Raw genomic sequence first — 25,782 nt, forward strand, 5'->3', positions numbered from 1 at the left:
AGTTGTGGCTCACGGGCCCAGCCGCTCCGCGGCATGTGGGATCCTCCCAGACCAGGGCTCGAACCCGTGTCCCCTGCATTAGCAGGCAGATTCTCAACCACTGCGCCACCAGGGAAGCCCAACACACCCAGTCATTTTTAATGACATAGTTTCCATATATAATATGTCTACATACACTATAAACACCACAAAGGCAATGCCATACTTTTTGTTTTTTTAATAAATTTATTTATTTATTTATTTTTGGCTGCATTGGGTCTTCGTTGCTGTGTGTGGGCTCCTCATTGTGGTGGCTTCTCTTGTTGCCAAGCACAGGCTTCCGTAGTTGTGGCTCGCAGGCTCTAGAGCACAGGTTCAGTAGTTGTGGCGCACGGGCTTAGTTGCTCTGCGGCATGTGGGATCTTCCCAGACCAGGGCTCGAACCCATGTCCCCTGCATTGGCAGGCAGATTCTTAACCACTGTGCCACCAGGGAAGCCCCCATTGCCATAGTTTTTGCTTTAAGTAGTCATACATATTTTAAAGACGCTAAAAAGAAAAAAAAATAGCTTGTTATATTTACCTAGAATTTACCATTTCCAATATTCTTCAATCATTTTGAATATTCAGGATTCCCTCTGGTATTATTTCCCCTCAGTCTGAAGAACTACCTTTAACATTTCTTATAGTGAAGGTCTCTTGGTGACAAATTCTTAGTTTCTTTTTATTTGAAAATGTTGTCTCACCTTCCTCCTTGAAAGATACTTTCACCAGATACAGAATTCAGGGTTGGTAGGTTTTACTCCTTTCAACACTTTAAAAGTTTTGTCTTCTAGTCACCATGATTTCTGATGAATAGTCCACGGTCATTTGAATTGTCTCTGTGTTTGTAATGTGTTGTTTTTATCTGGCAGCTTTCAAGATCTTCATGTTATCATGGTTCATTGACAGTTTGACTATGATGTGCCTAGCATGATTTTCTTCATACTTATCCTGTTTGGGGCTTGCTGAGTTTTTTGAATTCAGAAAATTCACCAAATTTTTAGTTTCTGAACATTACTTCTTTAAATATTTTTTCTACCTATTCTGTCTATTCTCTCCTGGATCTGTAATTACACATATACCAGACATTTTGATATTGTTCCACATGTTCCTGAGGCTCTGTTTATTTTTCCATAATTTCTCTTCTCTATCTCTCCAAATAATTTCTATTGCTCTAATTTCAATTTTACTGTTTCTGTCCTCTATCATTTAGCCTAGTGAATATTTTATTTCAGATACAAATTTTTCAAAAAATGCTGAGTTCCATTTGACTCTTCTTAATGTTTTCTATTTCTCTGCTGAGGTTTCTTTTCTCTCATTTTAAGCATAGTTTCCTTTATGGAAAATTGGGCAGTTTAAACAGCTGCTTGGAAGACCTTGTATGATCATTTGAACATCTGAGTCATCTTGGGGTTGGCAATTGCTGATTGTCTTTTTTTTTTTTGCAAAGAGCCCAGCTTTTTGTGTTACTAAAGAGGTTTAGTTTAGTCAAAAAAACCAAAGCCCATGTCATCATCAGACTCTTCAGATTCTTCTTTCTTTGCTTCCACTTTCTTCTCCTCAGCTGGGACAGCACTGGTGGAGGGGGCAGGACCTCCTGCTGGGGCAGCACCAGCTGCTGGGGCAGGTCTACCGGCCCCCACGTTGCAGATGAGGCTCCCGATGTTGACAGTGGCCAAAGCCTTTGCAAACAAGCCTGGCCAGAAAGGTTCAACATTTACACCTGCTGCTTTAATGAGGGCATTGATCTTATCCTCCGTGACCATCACCTCATCATCATGCAGGATAAGGGCCAAGTAGATGCAGGCGAGCTCCGAGATGGAGGCCATGGTGCGGGTGAGTGCTAGGCAGGTGCTGCCAGGAGCAATGCTAGTCACCGGATGAAGTGAGGGCCGCACCCCAACGCAGCCTTAGCTTCCTCGGAAGGACCAAGCACCTTAGCGGCAGCTGAGGAAAGGAAGCTGATTGTCTTTTTTCTTGAGAACGGGTCATAATATCTTGGCTCATCTGTGGACTGTATCCTGGACACTGTGAATGTTATGTTGCGGAAACTGCATTCTATTACACACCTTTGAAGAGTGTTATGGTTCTGTTTTACAAGGAACTAACTTGTTCAGACTTAAACTGCAAACTCTGTAACATTTGAGGTGCACGGCAGCTCAGACCTTAGTTCTGACTGCTCCCAGTCTGTCCCATGCAATCACGGTTCAAGCCAGAGAGTGCAAGGTTTTTAGCATAAGCCACCTGTTCTCCTTGCTTGGCCCTGCAATAAACCTTTCTCTGCTCCAAATTCCAACGTTTCAGTTTGTTTGGCCTCACTGTGTGGTGGTCACACAAACCTGCATTTGGTAACAGTTTTGGTGAGCCAGTCCAGGAGTTCATGCCTATGGCAAGTCGACCCTGGCCAGGAGCAACCCTTTCCCCAAATCCCCAGGAGCTGCCAGAGCTGATTTTGCTCTGGGGAACTCAGAGGGACTCTCCGTGGCAGGCACTGGCTGCCCCAGCCCAAGTCTGTTTGGAGCCAACGGACGACCTAAGCTACGGTTCACTTTCGGTGTCGCTTGGGGTTTGATTCAAATGACCCAGGTATTGAACTGAAGAGGGTAGAGAGAAGGGTTTTTCAACTTCCCCTGCACCCCAAGACACTCTTTTGCAGAGTGTGCAGTGAGACCTCCTGGTGGCCCAAGAGCCGTGTGGATGAAAGGCTCTTGGTGCTCCACCCAGGCGTCAGGGCTGTGCCTCTGAGGTGGGAGAGCCAACTTCAGGACACTGGTCCACAAGAGACCTCCCAGCTCCACATAATATCAAACGGTGAAAATCTCCCAGAGATCTCCATCTCAACGCCAAGACCCAGCTTCACTCAACGACCAGCAAGCTACAGTGCTGGACACCCTATGCCAAACAACTAGCAAGACAGGAACACAACCCCATCCATTAGCAGAGAGGCTGCCTAAAATCATAATAAGGCCACTGACACCCCAAAACACACCACCAGACGTGGACCTGCCCACCAGAAAGACAAGATCCAGCCTCATCCACCAGAACACAGGCACTAGTCCCCTCCACCAGGAAGCCTACACAACCCACTGAATCAACCTTAGCCACTGGGGGCAGACACCAAAAACAATGGGAACTACAAACCTGCAGCCTGTGAAAAGGAGACCCCAAACACAGTAAGTTAAGCAAAATGAGAAGACAAAAAAACACACAGCAGATGAAGGAGCAAGGTAAAAACCCACCAGACATAACAAATGAAGAGGAAATAGGCAGTCTACCTGAAAAAGAATTCAGAATAATGATAGTAAAGATGATCCAAAATCTTGGAAATAGAATAGAGAAAATACAAGAAACGTTTAACAAGGACCTAGAAGAACTAAAGAGCAAACAAACAATGATGAACAACACAATAAAAGAAATTTAAAATTCTCTAGACGGGATCAATACCAGAATAACTGAGGCAGAAGAATGGATAAGTGACCTGGAAGATAAAATAGTGGAAATAACTACTGCAGAGCAGAATAAAGAAAAAAGATGAAAAGAATTGAGGACAGTCTCAGAGACCTCTGGGACAACATTAAACACACCAACATTCGAATTATAGGGGTCCCAGAAGAAGAAGAGAAAAAGAAAGGGACTGAGAAAATATTTGAAGAGATTATAGTTGAAAACTTCCCTAATATGGGAAAGGAAATAGTTAATCAAGTCCTGGAAGCACAGAGAGTCCCATACAGGATAAACCCAAGGAGAAACACGCCAAGACACGTATTAATCAAACTATCAAAAACTAAATACAAAGAAAAAATATTAAAAGCAGCAAGGGAAAAACAACAAATAACACACAAGGGAATCTCCATAAGGTTAAGAGCTGACCTTTCAGCAGAAACTGTGCAAGCCAGAAGGGAGTGGCAGGACATATTTAAAGTGATGAAGGAGAAAAACCTACAGTGAAGATTACTCTACCCAGCAAGAATCTCATTCAGATTTGACAGAGAAATTAAAACCTTTACAGACAAGCAAAAGCTAAGAGAATTCAGCACCACCAAACCAGCTTTACAACAAATGCTAAAGGAACTTCTCTAGGCAGGAAACACAAGAGAAGGAAAAGACCTACAATAACAAATCCAAAACAATTAAGAAAATGGGAATAGGAACAAACATATCGATAATTACCTTAAACGTGAATGGATTAAATGCTCCAACCAAAAGACATAGACTGGCTGAATGGATACAAAAACAAGACCCGTATATATGCTGTCAACAAGAGACCCACTACAGACCTAGGGACACATACAGACTGAAAGTGAGGGGATGGAAAAAGATATTCCATGCAAATGGAAATCAAAAGAAAGCTGGAGTAGCAATTCTCATATCAGACAAAATAAACTTTAAAATAAAGACTATTACAAGAGACAAAGAAGGACACTACATAATGATCAAGAGATCGATCCAAGAAGAAGATAAAACAATTGTAAATACTTATGCATCCAACATAGGAGCACCTCAATACATAAGGCAAATAGTAACAGCCATAAAAGGGGAAATCAACAGTAACACAATCATAGTAGGGGACTTTAACACCCCACTTTCACCAATGGACAGATCATCCAAAATGAAAATAAATAAGGAAACACAAGCTTTAAATGATACATTAAACAAGATGGACTTAATTGATATTTATAGGACATTCCATCCAAAAACAACAGAATGCACTTTCTTCTCAAGTGCTCATGGAACATTCTCCAGGATAGATCATATCTTGGGTCACAAATCAAGCCTTGGTAAATTTAAGAAAACTGATATCCTATCAAGTATCTTTTCCGACCACAACACTATGAGACTAGATATCAATTACAGGAAAAAATCTGTAAAAAAATACAAGCACATGGAGGCTAAACAATACACTACTTAATAAACAAGAGATCACTGAAGAAATCAAAGAGGAAATCAAAAAATACCTAGACACAAATGACAATGAAAACACGACGACCCAAAACCTATGGGATGCAGCAAAAGCAGTTCTAAGAGGGAAGTTTATAGCAATACAATCTTACCTTAAGAAACAAGAAACATCTCAAATAAACAACCTAACCTTACACCTAAAGCAATTAGAGAAAGAAGAAGGAAAAAACCCCAAAGTTAGCAGAAGGAAAGAAATCAAAAAGATCAGATCAGAAATAAATGAAAAAGAAATGAAGGAAACAATAGCAAAGATCAATAAAATTAAAAGCTGGTTCTTTGAGAAGATAAACAAAATTGATAAACCATTAGCCAGACTCATCAAGAAAAAAAGGGAGAAGACTCAAATCAGTAGAATTAGAAACGAAAAAGGAGAAGTAACCACTGACACTGCAGAAATACAAACGATCATGAGAGATTACTACAAGCAACTCTATGCCAATAAAATGGACAACCTGGAAGAAATGGACAGATTCTTAGAAATGCACAAACTGCCGAGGCTGAACCAGGAAGAAAGAGAAAATATGAACAGACCAATCACAAGCACTGAAATTGAAACTGTGATTAAAAATCTTCCAACAAACAAAAGCCCAGGACCAGATGGCTTCACAGGCGAATTCTATCAAACATTTAGAGAAGAGCTAACACCTATCCTTCTCAAACGCTTCCAAAATATAGCAGAGGGAGGAACACTCCCAAACTGATTCCATGAGGCCACCATCACCCTGATACCAAAACCAGACAAAGATGTCACAAAGAAAGAAAACTACAGGCCAATATCACTGATGAACATAGATGCAAAAATCCTCAACAAAATACTAGCAAACAGAATCCAACAGCACATCAAAAGGATCATACACCATGATCAAGTGGGGTTTATCCCAGGAATGCAAGGATTCTTCAATATACACAAATCAATCAATGTGATACACCATATTAACAAAATGAAGGAGAAAAACCACATGATCATCTCAATCAATGCAGAGAAAGCTTTCAACAAAATTCAACACCCATTTATGATAAAAGCCCTGCAGAAAGTAGGCATAGAGGGAACTTTCCTCAACATAATAAAGGCCATATATGACAAACCCACAGCCAACATCGTCTTCAATGGTGAAAAACTGAAACCATTTCCACTAAGATCAGGAACAAGACAAGGTTGCCCACTCTCACCACTATTATTCAACATAGTTTTGGAAGTTTTAGCCATGGCAATCAGAGAAGAAAAAGAAATAAAAGGAATCCAAATTGGAAAAGAAGAAGTAAAGCTGTCACTGTTTGCAGATGACATGATACTATACATACAGAATCCTAAAGATGCTACCAGAAAACTACTAGAGCTAATCAATGAATTTGGTAAAGTAGCAGGATACAAAATTAATGCACAGAAATCTCTAGCATTCCTATACACTAATGATGAAAAATCTGAAAGTGAAATGAAGAAAACACTCCCATTTACCACTGCAACAAAAAGAATAAAATTCCTAGGAATAAACATACCTAAGGAGACAAAAGACCTGTATGCAGAAAATTTTAAGACACTGATGAAAGAAATTAAAGATGATACAAATAGATGGAGAGATATACCATGCTCTTGGATTGGAAGAATCAACATTGTGAAAATGACTCTACTACCCAAAGCAATCTACAGATTCAATGCAATCCCTATCAAACTACCACTGGCATTTTTCACAGAACTAGAATAAAAAATGTCACAATTTGTATGGAAACACAAAAGACCCCAAATAGCCAAAGCAATCTTGAGAAAGAAAAACGGAGCTGGAGCAATCAGGCTCCCTGACTTCAGACTATACTACAAAGCTACAGTAATCAAGACAGTATGGTACTGGCACAAAAACAGAAATATAGATCAATGGAACAGGATGGAAAGCCCAGAGATAAACCCACACACATATGGTCACCTTATCTTTGATAAAGGAGGCAAGAATATACAGTGGAGAAAAGACAGCCTCTTCAATAAGTGGTGCTGGGAAAACTGGACAGCTACGTGTAAAAGTATGAAATTAGAGCACTCCCTAACACCACACACAAAAATAAACTCAAAATGGATTAAAGACCTAAATGTAAGGCCAGACACTACCAAACTCTTAGAGGAAAACAGGCAGAACACTCTATGACATAAATCACAGCAAGATCCTTTTTGACCCAGCTCCTAGAGAAATGGAAATAAAAACAAAGATAAACAAATGGGACCTAATGAAACTTAAAAGCTTTTGCTCAGCAAAGGAAACCATAAACAAGACAAAAAGACAACCCTCAGAATGGGAGAAAATATTTGCAAATGAAGCAACTGACAAAGGATTACTCTCCAAAATTTACAAGCAGCTCATGCAGCTCAATATCAAAAAAACAAACAACCCAATCCAAAAATGGGCAGAAGACCTAAATAGACATTTCTCCAAAGAAGATATACAGATTGCCAACAAACACATGAGAGAATGCTCAACATCATTAATCATTAGAGAAATGTAAATCAGAACTACAATGAGATATCATCTCACACCGGTCTGAATGGCCATCATCAAAAATCTACAAATAATAAATGCTGGAGAGGGTGTGGAGAAAAGGGAACCCTCTTGCACTGCTGGTGGGAATGTAAATTAATACAGCGACTATGGAGAACAGTATGGAGGTTCCTTAAAAAACTAAAAATAGAACTACCATATGACCTAGCAATCCTACTACTGGGCATATACCCTGAGAAAACCATAATTCAAAAAGAGTCATGTACCACAATGTTCATTGCAGCTCTATTTACAATAGCCAGGACATGGAAGCAACCTAAGTGTCCACTGACAGATGAATGGATAAAGAAGATGTGGCACATATATACAATGGAATATTACTCAGCCATAAAAAGAAACGAAATTGAGTTATTTGTAGTGAGGTGGATGGACTTAGAGTCTGTCATACAGAGTGAAGTAAGTCAGAAAGAGAAAAACAAATACCATATGCTAACACATATATATGGAATCTAATAAAAAAAAAAAGGTCATGAGGAACCTAGGGGCAAGATGAGAATAAAGACACCGACCTAGTAGAGAATGGACTTGAGGATGTGGGGAGGGGGAAGGGTAAGCTGTGACAAAGTGAGAGAGTGGCATGGACATATATACACTACCAAAGATAAACTAGATAGCTAGTGGGAAGCAGCCGCATAGCACAGGGAGATGAGCTCAGTGCTTTGTGACCACCTAGATGGGTGGGATAGGGAGGGTGGGAGGGAGGGAGATGCAAGAGGGAAGAGATATGGGAACATATGTATATGTATAACCGATTCACTTTGTTATAAAGCAGAAACTAACACACCATTGTAAAGCAATTATACTCCAATAAAGATGTTAAAAAAATAAAGTGTCAGCCAGAGATTCAGGGTTATTTACAGAATCAAGGTTCCCCTCCTCTGGCTCTCTGGTTCCCCAAGCCCTTCCCCTGGTTCCTCCCACCAGAGAGAAAGTGGGCTTTTCACCAGAATGTTAGCTGTCCTATACCATCAATGCCATAACTTCACTGACCTCAGGACAAGGCCTGCAAAATAGGAAATGCACTCTGTCATTCACTTCCTCTAATTTTGACTCCCCTCTAAAATATGCTGATTTCTGTTCACTTACCAGAGCCTCCAAGTAATAGTTTTCTGTATTTTATTTATAGTTTGTCATTGTATATCTGCAGGAGGTCTTGTCAGATAGAAGCTACTCAACCATTACCTTATCATCATCTTTGTTGTATATAATTTCTGAAGTAGTAGATTGAGGGAGTACAGATATATTATATACGTGTACTTCAGCAAAGTATCTGAAATAATATTTCATGATATCCTAGAATAAAAGCTTGTTAAAAGGGGAGGAACTCTTAAAGATCATTTGTCCAATACTTTCACCGTGTAGACTTGGAAACTGAGTCCCAGAAAGTCAATCAGCCAACATATCTGGTATGCAACATAAGATATCTTGATAGCTAGTTTTAGTTCTCTGTCTTCTCAATACCATACATCTCTTTTGGATATAATAGAGAAGAAGGGACTGGCTAATACTATTTAGTAAGTTTTTTAGATGGTCAAAGAACCTTACTCAACGAATACTGATTAAGTGATATATGTCTACCTGGCAGAGGATTCCAATGATATATAGAAGGCCTTATTGTCCTTTTGTCCTATCCTGCATAAATGCACACATTCCTATATTCATTCACTCATCAAATATCTACTGCTTGCCAATCATGTGCTAAGAATACAGTAGATACCCTGAGAAAACCATAATTCAAAAAGAGTCATGTACCACAATGTTCATTGCAGCTCTATTTACAATAGCCAGGACATGGAAGCAACCTAAGTGTCCACTGACAGATGAATGGATAAAGAAGATGTGGCACATATATACAATGGAATATTACTCAGCCATAAAAAGAAACGAAATTGAGTTATTTGTAGTGAGGTGGATGGACTTAGAGTCTGTCATACAGAGTGAAGTAAGTCACAAAGAGAAAAACAAATACTGTGTGCTAACACATATATATGGAATCTAAAAAAAAAAATGGTTCTGAGGAACCTAGGGGCAGGACAGGAATAAAGACTCAGACGTAGAGAATGGACTTGAGGACACAGGGAGGGGGAAGGGTAAGCTGGGACGAAGTGAGAGAGTGGCATGGACTTATATATACTACCAAATGTAAACTAGATAGCTAGAGGGAAGCAGCCGCATAGCACAGGGAGATCAGCTCAGTGCTTTGTGACCACCTAGAGGGGTGGGATAGGGAGGGTGAGAGGGAGACACAAGAGGGAGGAGATATGGAGATACACGTATATGTACAGTTGATTCACTTTGTTATAAAGCAGAAACTAACACACCATTGTAAAGCAATTATACTCCAATAAAGATGTTAAAAAAAAGAATACAGTAGAGAATAAGAATGACATGTATGTTTCCCACCATCCTAAAGTTTATATTCTAGCAGCTTGTATCCTAGACCAGAAGAGAGAGAATTAAACAAACAATGAATAAGAAGCTTTCACATTAGTGACCCCCTCCTACTTGAAGCTCGCTCTTCCCTTGGCTTTTTCCTCCACTCATCCCTTACATGGTTCATCCTTGGCCCCCTACTTACTTTAGATGCTTTCCCTCAGTAATATCAACTTCTCCCCATGGTTCCCACAATGTATACATTGATTATGCTCAATATTTCATTTTTAACACAGATCTCTCATATAAGCTCTAAACTATCTCTTGTACATATTCAATGACATGTGCCACACAGGCCCTTTGAATTTGCCATCCCCAAAACTCAGCTCATTCCCTGTCAAACACATTTCTCTTTCTGTCTTTCCCATGTCAATGGTAAAACCTAGATGCCATTGCCTGTTTTACCTCTCACATCCAGGGAGTGGGTCACCAACTCCTTTTAATTCCACTTGCTGACTCCTTCTGCACTATAACCTCTCTGCTACTGGTCCAACCATCTTCTTTACATGATTACAGCATCCTCTTAAGCAGTTTCTCAGCATTTTGCAACAGAAATGACTTTCTATAACACAGATCTAATAATTTCATTTCCCCTGGGCCTTGTGGAAATTTTGTCAGCACTTATTTTATTGTATTCAATTACTTAGATCATTATTAGACTTTGAACAATTAGAAGGAAGAGACCATGCTTTGCTTATCTAAAATTTCCATAATCTAGCAATAGTAAGTAAATACCTCAAATCAAGGCATTAAAGATGTTCTCATTAGGGCTTCCCTGGTGGCGCAGTGGTTGAGAATCTGCCTGCCAATGTAGGAGACACGGGTTCGAGCCCCGGTCTGGGAGGATCCCACATGCCGCGGAGCAGCTGGGCCCGTGGGCCACAACTACTGAGCCTGCGTGTCCGGAGCTTGTGCTCCGCAACAACAGAGGCCGCGATAGTGAGAGGCCCGCGCACCGCAATGAGGAGTGGCCCCTGCTCGCCACAGCTAGAGAAGGCCCTCGCACAGAAACGAAGACCCAACACAGCAAAAATAAATAAATAAATTTATTAAAAAAAAAAAAAAAGATGTTCTCATTAAATTTGTGGATTACAAAATTTGCAGGAATATAAAACAGAAATTCAAATATACAAATTGCTTAAATAATTAGCTAACCCCAAAAGGAAATGCCTACGAGGAAAACAGTGTTGAATATAAGAAAGAATGAATGGACAAACAAATAAAAAGGCAAGGAGGATCCCTTAATAACACATGTATAAGGATGAAGGAATTTTAGTTTATTTCGTTAGTAATTTAATTCTGAAAAAGGCCAATGCAACTTTGGGCTACAGTAAAGTATCAGTAATAGTTCCAATCTACGCTAAATGTTATGGGTACCATATTTTAAGAGAATCAATGACAAACTGAAGGCCTTGCTGAGGAAAGCAGCCAAGACAGGGTGGGGCCCTGAGTTCAGTATTATGGGAAAAGGCTGAAATAAATACTGATATTTAATCTGTAGAAGAGAAAACTTAATGGGGACATAAAAGTTATTAATTTGAAGAACAATTCATAGTAGAGGAATAAGACAACCTGAAAAACACAAGGCAACATCAGAAACATGGGGTCTAAGTACAGGGGAACTTCAGCTTGGTATTAGGACTGTTCCCATCTGGGACGTTACTGTGTGATTTTGCAAATTCTCTTGCACTAGAGATTTCAAGCAGAAGCTGAACAACCACATCATGGATGTGTTAGCACAGAGGATTTCTGCACAGAATAGGAGACTGATCTGAATGTTGGCTTGTTGAATGTAGACTTAGACTGGTTCACTTATGGCACCTAACTACAAGATAAATCATGAGCAAGTCATTTATACAGACGTTTTTGGATAACCAAAGAAAATCATCCAGACATCTCCCTTCCAGATCAAATTCTGAGTGCCATTTTCCACCTAGGAAGTAACTAAGGATTCCTCTAAGGTAGCTGTTAGCTAGTAGTTAATGGATATGAAAGAAAAGCATCATGCATTTGAGAATGTTTACTATGCAGTTTTTAATGCTATAAAGACCCTGAATAGAAATATAAATACAGGTAGTTATCCACAAACTATATAAAAATGCTCCATACACAAGAATGTAAAATTCCCCTTCCTTTCTCACTTTGCTGCTATGGACATCTTTGTTCTTTAAATTACATGGCACCCTGGTCCCTACTTCTTGATCTTCCTAGGACCCATTTACAGAGGTATGTTGGAAAAAGAAAAGTAGTAAAAAAAAAAAAAAAAAAAAAAAATTTTTTTTTGAAGACCAACAGCATCTATTTATTGGACAATTGCAGCTTCTTTCCTAATGAGATACAGCCCATTCCTTTTTTCGGGTATTTGTACATTTCAGCCAGTTAGGGGAGAAGGGAAAGGAACACTCAATGACAGACACAGATGTTTCTTTTTTGGTGAAAGCAAAAAACCTTTATAAACAACATCCCACTCATAAGTAAAAGTGGGATAGAAAAAACTTCATTGTTTTTAATCTGGCATTTATGTATATCTTCTCATTTCATATGTACAGTTTATTTGGGTACTATTACCGTCCACTGGCAGAATACTTAACAGTAAAAGCAAGTATCAGGATGGAAAAAGTATTAACAAAAGCTAAGAAAAAAATGGCTTCAGGAGGGTGGGCAGCAGTAGAAGCAGAAAGTGTGCAGGAAGGTCCTGCCAATCTGCCAATCTTCCAGAAAGAACACGTGGATCTAGTACACTGGTCTTAGTAACCCAACTTATAAAATCACAAAAATCTTCCCACAAAAACAAATCGATACATGGTTCTCTAGTGCTCTCCTAGATACACAGTGGGTTCAACAGACTTTTGGGAGATGGCTCAGAACCTAATTACTGTATATAAAGCTGTTTCTAGGAAGACACTTTTAAAACACCCCCAAATTAAAACATGTCAGGACTATCTTTATGAAGATCTTAATGTTTTATCAGTAAATCCACTAGAAGAAAAATTACTTAAGCTGCAGCACTGGGAACAAATTATACAAATCTCTCAATGGCAAAGGCTGCAGCACTAATAGCTAATAGATACTTCTTTTAGGCATGGATAAGTCAACTGCACCTTATTACTCGTCAAAAGGAAGGGATCATTTTCACAAGTAAAGTGCTGGGTTATTTCTCATTACCCATAGCTCTCTCAAAAGTTACTCACAGCTGAAGAGTAGAGTTCAAACTCTTGCTCAGGAAGGAAAGAATGCCAGCCATCTTCTATCACTTCAAACATGGGCCGGTAAAAGAAAGGGTACATCAGAGTGATGGAGTCCAGGGTAGATAATGCCTAGAGGAAAAAAGAAATAAAGAAAATTGGAACATATCACAATTTTAAACACTTCCTAATTGCCAAATTGGTATTAAATACGGCCTAATAATGATGGACACCCAATATATTTCTCTAACATGGTATTTATCACTAGACACAATTATACCTTACTGAGGCTAATTACCATGCTTTCAGCCTCTAACAAAGTTTCTGGCACATAACATACACTCAATTAGCATTTGCTGAATGAACAAAAGAACAAAACAATGTGCACACCTACTCAGGAGAAAAATGAAAAAAACTCCTTCTTGAGACCATTTAATAAGCCCTAATAAAAAGGTCCAAATATTTCTGGGGACCAGAGAACAGGTTTTGGTTAGTCAGTAAGGCCTTGGCTCAAAATCCAGTTATGAACTATATATAAACATATATAAATTATTTAAAATCAGTGTGTGTTAGCAATTGTAAAAAAGCTTAGTAGCCAAAGAGTCCAAAGGGAGTCAGACTGCTGGACTCAAATTCCAGATGCCAATGCAAGAGTGTTTAAGTAATGTAACCACTCTACACCTCACTTTCCTTAGCTGTAAAATAGAAGAAATAACCTCATAGGTCTACCTCACAGTACCTACCTCTTAGGGCTGATGGGAGCATTAAGAGAGAAAATGTATGTTAACAGGGCTAGAACAGTGCCTGGCACATAATAAACTCTAAAATAATTTTACCTGTCACATGCTCCACACAGCTTCCATCGATGTGAAATTTCCTCCCTTCCTAGAGTGATATGGTCAGGTATCCTCATACCTTTATGCTACACTGACCCAAAACCGGGGCAATAACTCTGTGGTCCCAAAATGAGCCTATTGCCATCTGAAGCACTTGAATTCTGGTGACAACACCAGGAAAACCTGACTAGATGGAGGAACTGAGAAACGGATCACCTGGCAGTTTCATCCTTCTGACAGGGGAGTTTTAGAAGCATTTCTATGAGTGGAAAAAAAAGGCACCAAAATCAATTAGCATAATTCAAACTGCAGTAATTTTGGAGACACTCAGCTGGAGGGGGGAAGAGGGCCCAACATCATGCTAACATCCCCTAGCTCTCAGAATAAAGCTACCTCCTTTTAGGTCACAGAAAGATCAGGTCAGTAGAACCTTTATTTTATTTTATTTATTTAATTTTTAAATTTTATTATTTAAAAGATATTCTTCGCAATATTAAATAAAATTTTTTTCCAGCTTTACTGCGGTATAAATTGGCAGTTTTATTAAACTGTAAGATATTTCAAATGTACAAAGTGATGATGTGATACACATGCACATCGCAAAAGGGTTTTCCCCCATCGAGTTAATTAACACATCCATCACCTCACATATTTACCTTCTGTTGTTGTTTATGAAAACATCTAAGTTCTACTCTCTTAGCAAACTTCACTTACATAATACAGTGTTATCAACTATAGTCCATGTTATGCATTAGATTCTCAAACCTTATCTCATAAATAAACATCTGTAACTTTTACCAACCTCTCCCTATTTCACCTACCTCCAGCCCCTGGAAACCACTTTTCTACTCCCTGTTTCTATGTTTGCTTTTTTTTATTTTTTAGATTCCACATATAAGTGATACCATGCAGTATTTGTCTTCCTCTGTCTGGCTTATTTCACTTAACACAACGCCCTCCAGTTTCATCCATGTTGTTGCAAATGGCAGGACTGCTTTCTTTTTTAAGGCTGAATAATATTCCATTGTGTGTGTGTGTGTGTGTGTGTGTGTGTGTGTGTGTGTGTGTGATTTTCCTTATTCATTCATCCATCAACAGACACTTGGGTTGTTTCTATACCTTGGCTATTATGAATAATGCTGCAGTGAACATGGGAGTACGGATATCTCTTTAAGACAATGATTTTATTTCCTTTGGATATATACCGAGAAGTGGGATTGCTGGATCATATGGTAGTTCTATTTTTAATTTCTTGAGGAACCTCCATACTGTATTCCATAGTGATTGGTACAACCATTATTTTAAATGCACGTCAGCAACCATTCTGGCAGGCAATAAGCACTCAGGCTCAGACTTGTCGTGATTACATTTCATGTCACTAGAGACAGAACTTTTCCTTTAAACACATTAATGCTCAAAGAACTGAAGTCGTTTCAACCCTAAAAGGCCACTGAAACTATACAGAAAATAAGATTCATCTGACTTCCTGCTATAATTTAGAAAACCAAGCACTTGCCAGTTATTCTTCCAATGGGATTCTATTTATGGCAACAGAATATATTTGGGTATATGGATTTTGATAACAAAGAATAGTTCAACTGTGCTTTATAAGAAATGCACTTATTACTACCAAATTATGTCAAGAAGTATAGAATAAGGGAGCGAAATTGGATGCCAGGAAAAGGCTAGAGGCCAAGTACACTATGTGTATTTACTATGCTGTTAAAACAATCAACAGAGCATTCATTTTCTAAGGTCAAATTACTTACCGATTCTTTTCAGCCTTAAGGGCTTCTACATAATCAGTCAGTTTCTACATAATCAGTCAGTTTCTACAGAGCTTTAGGTAATATGTGTAGCTAAATAAACAACTGATTAGTGTCAGATGCCAAGAAGTTAAGTAAATGCAATCAGCAAGTGGGGTAACAGGCTTTTTGCCCTGTTTCTTCACCGCAGGCAACTTCACTAACACCCACCAGCTATCTTACAAGTTATAAAAGGGATAAGAAAAAAAAATGTGGACAGGACGGTGAAAATCCAAACCCACAACTGAAAAAAAAACACATGCTCAACTGAAGTGGGTGAGTGGCATTCCCCAGCCCAAATAGCAGGAAAGCATTTCCCTTTAACAGCCTAGAAGCCACAGTGCGTTTCTCACTCATGTCAGCAAATTCAGCCAAATCAACATTACTGTGTTATTTCCAAATGATGAAAATGTAAGACAAACAGTTCAGCTCATCTTCTCATTTCCTTAAGTAAAATTTAGCAAAAGCAGAAAGAAAAATGCTACATGCCATTTTCTCAGTACCACAACGGTGGTTCCTCTATTTCTCTATTTTTGTTTAAAAGCCAAATGAGATCCTACAGATTTAAGCCTTTCTGCTCCCTTTAACAGTTCAGCCAATAGCATTTATTTTGCATACAAAGCCCAGATCAGTCACTCAAAGACAGAAGGAAAAAAAAATCAGTGTGTCTCTATAATTACCTAGAAAATACTGTAAACATAAAGTTAATTGCTATAATTTAGTGGCAATGATTTAAAATAAAGCAACTTAAAATCTGAGGGTATACCAAAATAGTTGGTTAAAATGGGAAAGAAAACACTGTGAGCTCTTCAATTTAAAGATTAAATTATTTGGGCTTCCCTGGTGGCGCAGTGGTTGAGAGTCTGCCTGCCAATGCAGGAGACACGGGTTCGAGCCCTGGTCTGGGAAGATCCCACATGCCGCGGAGCAACTAGGCCTGTGAGCCACAACTACTGAGCCTGCGCGTCTGGAGCCTGTGCTCCGCAAAAAGAGAGGCCGCGATAATGAGAGGCCCACGCACCGCGATGAAGAGCGGCCCCCACTTGCCACAACTAGAGAAAGCCCTCGCACAGAAACGAAGACCCAACACAGCCATAAATAAATAAATAAATAAATAAAAATTTAAAAAAAAAGATTAAATTATCCAAGTAAAATTTCTATTATTTGTAATCTGAACAGATATTCAATATCATTTCTGTAAATATAAAACAAATACATCCTGTCTTAAGCAAACATAATATATGGAAATTCAGATTTACTAAAAACAAACACAAGACTACAATCATTGTTGATAATTACTTGCTTTACAAAAGAAATAACGTTTTTAAGAAGTCTCAGCATTTATATACACACAATGGAATATTATTCAGCCTTAAAAGGGAAGGAATTCCTGTCACATGCTACAACATCGATAAACCCAGAAGAATAAGCAGCATTAAAAACTGCTGTTAAGTCAATGAAATCTTTTTACATTCCTATAACAATGACTCAGGGTGAGGCTCTTCCATTCAGTCTTCAATATTTGAGTCACACAACATGACTAAGTATCTAAAAGAAACATATAGGGGCAGGACAGGAATAAAGACTCAGACGTAGAGAATGGACTTGAGGACACGGGGAGGGGGAAGAGTAAGCCGGGACGAAGTGAGAGAGTGGCATGGACTTATATATACCACCAAATGTAAAATAGATAGCTAGTGGGAAGCAGCCGCATAGCACAGGGAGATCAGCTCAGTGCTATGTGACCGACCACCTGAGGGGTGGGATAGGGAGGGTGGGAGGGAGACGCAAGAGGGAGGAGATATGGGGATATATGTATATGTATAGCTGATTCACTTTGTTATAAAGCAGAAACTAAGACACCATTGTAAAGCAATTATACTGCAATAAAGATGTTAAAAAAAAAAACATAAGAGCTACAGTGAAGCAGAAAATAAGGTTCCTTTTAATGATTATTTATTTTCATCACATTTTGCTTCCAAAATACTTACCTCAATGGAACTGGCTATATTCAAACATTCCTCCATTCCAGGAATATCCAACTGAATAATTCGAAAATCCTTACATTTTATGATGATGGTACCCAGTGGTCCCACAAACCTATAAAAAAATTATAAATTATGCTTAGGGACCTATATACTCCCAACTCAAAGTATATGATTATTTCTTTAAAAAGAGGAGGTTAGTTATAATCACCATCTATACAGGCAGACCTTCTTTTATTGCACTTCACTTTATTGAGCATCGCAGATATTGCGTTTTTTAAAGATTGAATGTTTGTGGCAACCCTGTGTCCAGCAAGTCTATCGGCGCCATTTTTCCAACAGCATTTGCTCACTTCATCTCTCTGCATCACATTTTGGTAATTCTTACAATATTTCAAACTTTATTATTATTATTGTTGTTATTGTTATTATATTTGTTATGGTGATCTGTGATCAATGATCTTTGATGTTACTATTTTAATTGTTTTGGGGCACCAGTAACCATGCCCATATACTACAGTGAACTTAATTGATAAATGTGTGTCCTCTGACTGCCCCACCAACTGCCGTTTCCCCACCTCTCTCCCTCTCCTCAGGCCTCCCTATTCCCTTAGACACAAAAATATTTAAATTAAGCCAATTAATAACTCTATAATGCCCTCTAAGAGCTCAAGTAAAAGGAAGAGTCACACATCTTACTTTAACATCAAAAGCTAGAAAGGATTAAGCTTAGTGAGGAAGGCATGTCAGAAGTCGAGACAGGCCAAAAGTTATCTCTTATGACAAATAGGTAGCAAGGTGTGAATGCAAAGGAAAAGTCCTTGAAGGAAATTAAAAGTGCTACTCCAGTGAACACATGAATGATAAGAAAGCAAAACTGCCTAATTGCTGATATGAAGAAAGTTTTAATGGGCTGGATAGAAGATCAACCAGCCACAACATTCCCGTAAATCAAAGCCTAATCCAGAGCAAGGCCCTAACTCTAATTCTCTGAAGGCAGAGAGAGGCAAGGAAGCTATAAAAGAAAAGTCTGAAGCTAGCAGAAGTTGGCTCATGAGATTTAAGGAAAGAAGCCATCTCCATAACATAAAAGTAAAAGCAAAGCAGCAAGTGCTGATGTAGAAGAAGCAGCAAGTTATCCAGGAGATCTAGCTAAGATAATTCATGAAGGTAGCTGCACTAAACAACAGATTTTCAAGGTAGACAAAGCCTTATACTGGAAGGAGAGGCCATCTGAGGACTTCCGTAGCTAGAGAGGAGAAGTCAGTGCCTGGCTTCAAAGATTCTAAGGACAGACGGACCCTCTTGTTAGGGGATAGTGTGGCTGGTGACTTTAGGTTGAAACCAGTGCTCATATACCATTCCCAAAGTCCTCGGGCCCTTAAGAATTATGTTAAATATACTCTGCCTGTGCTCTATAAATGGAACAACAAAGCCTGGATGACAGCACATCTGTTTACAACGTGGTTTACTAAGTATTTTAAGCTCACTGTTGAGACCTATTGTTCAGAAAGATTCCTTTCAAAATATTACTGCTCATTGACAATGCACCTGATCACCCATTATCTGATGGAGACGTACAATGACATTAATATTTGTTTTCATGCCTGTTAACACAATGCCCATTCTGCAGACCATGGATCAAGGAGTAATTTTGACTTTCAAATCTTATTATTTAATAAATATATTTCAGGGACTTCCCTGGTGGCACGGTGGTTAAGAATCCGCCTGCCAATGCAGGGGACATGGGTTCAAGCCCTGGTCTGGGAAGATCCCACATGCTGCGGAGCAACTAAGCTCATGGGCCACAACTACTTAGCCTGTGCTCTAGAGCCCACGAGCCACAACTACTGAAGCCCACACGCCTAGAGCCCGTGCTCCGCAACGAGAAGCCACTGCAATGAGAAGCCCACGCACCACAACAAAGAGTAGCCCCCACTCGCCACAACTAGAGAAAGCCCGCGAGCAGCAACAAAGACCCAACGCAGCCAAAAATTAATTAATTAATTAATTTTTTAAAAAAAGAAATAGATTTCATAAGGCTATAGCTACAATACATAGTGATTCTTCTGATAGAACGGGGCAAAGTAAATTGAAAACTTTCTGCAAAGGATTCACCATTCTAGATGCCATTAAGAATATCTCTGATTCATGGGAAGAGGTCAAAATATTAACATTAACAGCAGTTTGGAAGAAGTTGATTCCAACCCTCAAGGATAATGTTGAGGGGTTCAAGACTTCAGTGGAGGAAGTCACTGCAGATGTGGTGGAAATAGCAAGAGAACTAGAATTAGAAGTGGAGCCTGAAGGTGTGAATGAACTGCTGTAGTCTCATGATAAAACTTTAATGGATAAGGAGTTGAACAAAGTGTTTTCTTGAAATGGAATCTACACCTGATGAAGACTGTTGAAATGACATCAAAGGATTTAGAATATTACATAAACTTAGTTGATAAAGCAGCAAGAGGGTTTGAAAGGATTCACTCTGATTTTGAAAAAAGTCCTACTGTGGGAAAAATGCTATCAACAGCATTGCATGCTACAGAGAAATTGTTCTTGAAAGGAAAGAATCAATGTGGCAAACTTCACTGCTGTCTTATTTTAAGAAATTTTCACAGCCACCTCAACCTTCAGCACCCATCACCCTGATCAGTCAGCATTCATCAGCACTGAGGCAAGACCCTCCACCAGCAAAAAGATTACAACTCACTGAAGGCTCAGATGATGATTAGCATTTTTTAGCAATAAAGTATTTCTAAATTAAGGTATGTACACTGCTTTTTTAGATATAATGCTACTGCACATTTAATAAACTACAGTATAGTGTATAATAACTTTTACATGCATTGGGAAACCAAAAAATTCATGTGACTTGCTTTATTGTCATATCGGCTTTACTGAGGCGGTCTGGAACTAAACCTGCAATACCTCCGCCGTGTGCCTGTATTCAACTTTCTTCTCCCCTAGTAATCTAATTAAGGAAGAATCAAGCCTGCATCATTAAAATGTGAGCCACAAATAATTTTAAATATATGTATTTAAAATTTTTTTCAAATATATAAAGTAATTCATGCTGGCCAATTCATTTAATGGAGATTATTAGGGGCCTTACTTCAAATAATAGGAAAAACAGATCTGTAATTAATGTATTAAGTGTTTGTGTAGAGATATTTCCAAAGCATAGAAAAACAGTTCATTTCAGATTTTACTTACTTCCAAACTTACAGCAGTTGATTTGAAAAATAAGTATCTTTTTTTCAGTCTTTAAAACCTATTAACTTGCAATATCTATTCTAAGTCAAGGAAAACTTCAGAGTAAATGCCACGTGTAATCATAAATTTTGTATCAGTAAGTTTTGAACAAATTTAATTTTACCTTAGTTGGGATTTTTGTCTTCCTTTTCTTGTTTTTTTTTTTTTGTCTGCACTTGTTGATAGTTCTGATTTTCCTTTTGCTTTGCCACTGACTGCCCCAATTCTTTCCCATTAATACTTCTGAGTATTCCCTAAATTAAGAATTCTTATATTGATCTAAAGCGGATAATTTTATTTATACTGTGCCTAGCTTAGGAAAACAACTCCTACAGCTACTCTTCCCAAATTCTACTTCAACTGTAAATACCCCCATGCCCAACATCACTGCACTGTGAATTTGGATAAGCAAAAATTATCAACATGGGTCAAATCCTAGCAAAGAAAATTCCACCAGATATCCACTACTAAACAACACAGTGGAATGCCTCTTATGAAATGTATTTTGAAAACTCATACTCTTGGCACTTCCACTTCTGGCAAAGGTGGAATAACAGGGACCAGATTTACCCTCCTACCCGAAACAACCAAAATAACTGGGCAAAATATAAGGAAAGACTGTTTTCAAGACACTGAACATCAGACAACAAAGAACAGAGCTCTCTGGGAGATGGGTGAGTCCAGTGACTGCCCCAATTTACTGTTTTGAGATTTTCCAAGTTATAGTGAAGGGAGAGGAAAACTGGGTGGGGTTGATAGTCTGAGGAGACCACCTATATTAGGAAAGAAGGAAATTAATGAAGAAAATTTGGGTCTCAAACTAGTGACCTCAGATTCCACTACACTAGAAATAGAACAGCAAGTTAAATCCAAAGCAGAGAAAATTAAATAATAAAGATAAAAAGAAAAAAAAATAATGAAATAAGAGAAGATTCTAGGGAAAAATGAAAGCAAAAATGATTGTTTCAAAAGATCAATAAAAGTGATAAAATTCTAGCCAGACTGATCAGGAATAAAGAAAGTCACAATTTACCAATGTCAGAAATGAGAGAGGTTACAATCACTACAGACTCCACAGACATTAAAAAATAATAAGGGAATATTAGAAACAATTTTATCCCAATAAATTCAACAAGGTAAATGATATGGACAAATTCCTCAGAAGACACAAACTAGTAAAGATCATTCAAGAATAAATAACCTGGTTAGATCTATATTTACTAAATAAACTGAAATTTTCAATAAAATCTTCCCCACAAAGAAAACTCCAGTCCTGGGTGGCTTCACTGATGAATTCTATAAAACATTTAAGGAAAAAATACTATCAAGTCAAGACACACTCTTCCAAAAAACTGAGAAGAGGCAATTACTTCTCAATTCACACCTAAAGTCCAGCATTTCCCAAATACAAAACCCAAAAATATCACAAGAAAACTACAGACAAATATCCCTCATAGACACAGATGTAAAATTTCTAAACAAAACGTTAGCATATTAAATCCAACAATATATAAAAAGGATAATGTACCACGAGCAAATGGGGTTTATCCCAAAAATGCAAGGGTGGTTTAACAAAGTAATTTACCATATTAACAAGCTGAAAAAGAAAAACAATATGCTCATCTCAACAGATATAGAAAAAGCATTTGACAAAATCCAACAGCTATTCATGATTTTAAAATGAAACAAAACAACCCAACTCTCAGCAAACTAGGAACAGAAGTGAACTTCTTCCACCTGATAAGAGCATTTACAAAAACAAAAAAACCAAAAAACTCTACCACTAATAGCATACTTAATGAGAAAGACTGAATGCTTTCTCACTAAGATCAGGAATAATACAAGGATGTTCCCTCTCACCACTTCTGTTCAACATTGTACTGGACTTCCCTGGTGGCGCAGTGGTTAAGAATCTGCCTGCCAATGCAGGGGAAATGGGTTCGAGCCCTGGTCCAGGAAGATCCCACATGCTGCAGAGCAACTAAGCCCATGCGCCACAACTACTGAGCCTGCGCTCTAGAGCCCGTGAGCCACAACTACTAAGCCCGTGCACCACAACTACCGAAGCCCACGTGCCTAGAACCCATGCTCCGCAACAAGAGAAGCCACCACAATGAGAAGCCCACGCACTGCAACGAAGAGTAGCCCCCACTTGCCGCAACTAGAGAAAACCCATGCACAGCAACGAAGACAGAATGTGGCCAAAAATAAAATAAATAAAAATTTTTAAAAAATGATTAATACAAACAGGTAATTGGAAACTGAAATTTGAAAAATATCACTTGAAACAGCATAAAAAAATATGAAATACATAGAGGAAATTCTGACAAAAGATGTGAAAGACCTGTGAGTGAAAACTATAACACACTGCTGAAAGAAATTTGAGACCTAAATAAGATAAATGGAGAGAGAGATTTGTTCATAAGTCAGAAGACTCAATATTATGATATCCTATGTTAATTCTCATCAAGTTCATTTATCAACAGGTTCACCACAATTCTCACAACAGGCCTTTCTTAAAAAGAAATTGACAAGCTGATTCTAAAATTCATATGGAGGAATTCCCTGGCGGTTCAGTAGTTAGGATGCTGTACTTCAACGGACGAGGGTGCGGGTTCAATCCCTGGTCGGGGAAGATCTTGCAAGCTGCATGGTATGGCCAAAAATGAATTTTTAAAATTCATATGGAAATGCAAATGACCTCAAATAACCAAAACAACTTGGAATAATAACAAAATCAGACAGCTAACACTATATAATTTAAAGACTTAATATAAAAATAAAGACTGTGGCAGCAATGGCATCAAATAGATCAATGGAATAGAGAAGAAAGTCTAGAAATACATTCACTTACATATGGACAAAGGTGTGCAAAGACAATTCATTGAAAAAAGGGCAGACTTTTCAAGAAATGGTGCTACAACGATCAGATATCTATATGAAAAAAAGAATTTGGATCTATACATGAACCATATACAAAACCAACTAAAAATGGATCATATATCTAAACCTAAAACTATAAAACTTCTAGAAGAAAACATGGGAGAAAATCTTTGTGACCTTGGGTTAGGCAAAGATTTCTTAGATATCACAACCCCAGTCTATAAAAGAGCTAATAAACTGTATGTCTTCAGAATTTTAAATGTTTGTTCTCTGAAAGACACAAAGAGAATAAAAAGACAAGCCACAGACTGAGAGAAAACATTCGCAAATCTTATATTTGATAAAAGACTTGTATCAGAATATACTTAGAAAAAAAAAAACCTCAAAACTCAATAAGGGAAAGGATTCTGGAAGATAGTGGAATCAGAAGCATTAGGAATCTGTCTTCCCACCTAGATAACAATTGCACTGGCAGAATCTCTTTGCTGTACCTATTTTGGAACTCTGATGTCTATTAAAGGCTTGCAACTTCTAGGGAAAGACTTGGATAATAAATTGCAGTTAATTTTGGATAAATTCAGCTCTTAGCAAAACAGCAGCTACCCATTCCCCACCCCCACCCAAGTGGCAGGCAGCTGTGTATATGTTCTTAGAGCAGCTTGCACACAGCTTATAGGAGCCAGGGTGGGCAGAAGGGACCCTGTCCTCCAAATCTCAGGGATCTGTGCTGTGATTGTTGATTGCTGATTCTGATCACAGAGGTGCAAAGAGGCAGGCAGCCATTGCTGCAATTCCTCCCACTGTTGCAAGATGCCCCCAGCCCCCAATCGGTGACTTTCAGTGGATTTAGAGGGTCAGCTCTCTTCCCACTCCTCTTCATTTTTCACTTTTCCCCTTTCAGGCACCAGACATTAAAGATCAGGACATCTGAAAACAACTGTATATATAGGAAAATTAGGAGGTGACTGTGACTGCACATACCCAGGCTCAGAAAAGACCTGAGAAAGCCTTAAGTTTACACCTCAGGCTGATCCTTGGCATAGACATCCTACAGCAGTCAAAAAAACAAAAATAATAAACAAAAGAAACACCCCAAAACAGCAAACCCTGGGGAGGAGGGAGAATCTGTTTTCCAGAGTTACCACATTATTAGATCTAAACATCCAGTGTTGAGCAAAGGAAAAAAAAAAAATCACAAGGCAGAGAAATTATCAGGAAAGCATGGCCCATTCAAAAGGTAAAAAATAAATAAACAGAAACTGTCCCTGAAAAAGATTTAATGGAAGATGATATCTTAGACAAAGTCTTTAACAGTCTTAAAGATGCTCAAAGAACTAAAGGAAGATATGGAGAAAGTCAAGAATATAATGTGTGAACAAAACAGAAATATCAATAAAGAGATAGAAAACCTAAAAAAAAAAAAAAGAAAGAAATTCTGGAGCTGAAAAGTGTTAAGAACTGGAATCAAAAATTCACAAGAGGGATTCAAAAGCAGATTCTCAGCAAGCAGAAGAAAGAATCAGCAAACTTGAAGACAGGACAATGGAAATTATCAAGTCTGAGAAACAGAAAGAAAAAAAGATTAAAGAAAAGTGACCTGTGAGGCACCAACAAGCAGACCAACACACACACAGTGGGAGTCCCAGAAACAGAAGAGAGAAAGAAAAGGGCAGAGAGGATATTTGAGAAAAGAATGGCTGAAAATTTCCCAAATTTGATGAAAGACGTGACTATAAACATCCAAAAACCTCAATGAACTCTGAGTAAGATTAACTCAAAGAGACCCACACCAGGAACTCAAAAACTTTGGAGCTAGAAGACAGTGGGCTGATACATTCAAAGTGCTAAAAGGAAAAACCGTCAACTAAAAATCTGATATCA

The 25,782-nt window shown here is 38.4% G+C and overlaps 2 protein-coding genes across 2 annotated transcripts in view; both read right to left on the reverse strand.

Moving 5' to 3' along the window:
• Positions 1-25,782, reverse strand: part of MTMR9 (myotubularin related protein 9) — a 78,361-nt gene that overhangs the window by 47,078 nt on the left and 5,501 nt on the right. Inside the window, exons 2-3 of the mRNA XM_036854572.1 lie at positions 17,773-17,881; positions 13,147-13,272 (exon numbers count right to left, since the gene is read on the reverse strand). Of these exons, the coding sequence (XP_036710467.1) occupies positions 13,147-13,272; positions 17,773-17,881 (235 nt within the window). The remainder of the gene's footprint in view (positions 1-13,146; positions 13,273-17,772; positions 17,882-25,782) is intronic.
• On the reverse strand, positions 1,505-1,849 carry LOC118896596 (60S acidic ribosomal protein P1-like). The gene has a single exon (XM_036854575.1). The coding sequence runs from the start codon at positions 1,847-1,849 to the stop codon at positions 1,505-1,507; it is 345 nt and encodes a 114-aa protein (XP_036710470.1).

This window comes from Balaenoptera musculus, chromosome 6, assembly GCF_009873245.2.
Source record: "Balaenoptera musculus isolate JJ_BM4_2016_0621 chromosome 6, mBalMus1.pri.v3, whole genome shotgun sequence".
Taxonomy (NCBI): Eukaryota; Metazoa; Chordata; class Mammalia; order Artiodactyla; family Balaenopteridae; genus Balaenoptera; species Balaenoptera musculus.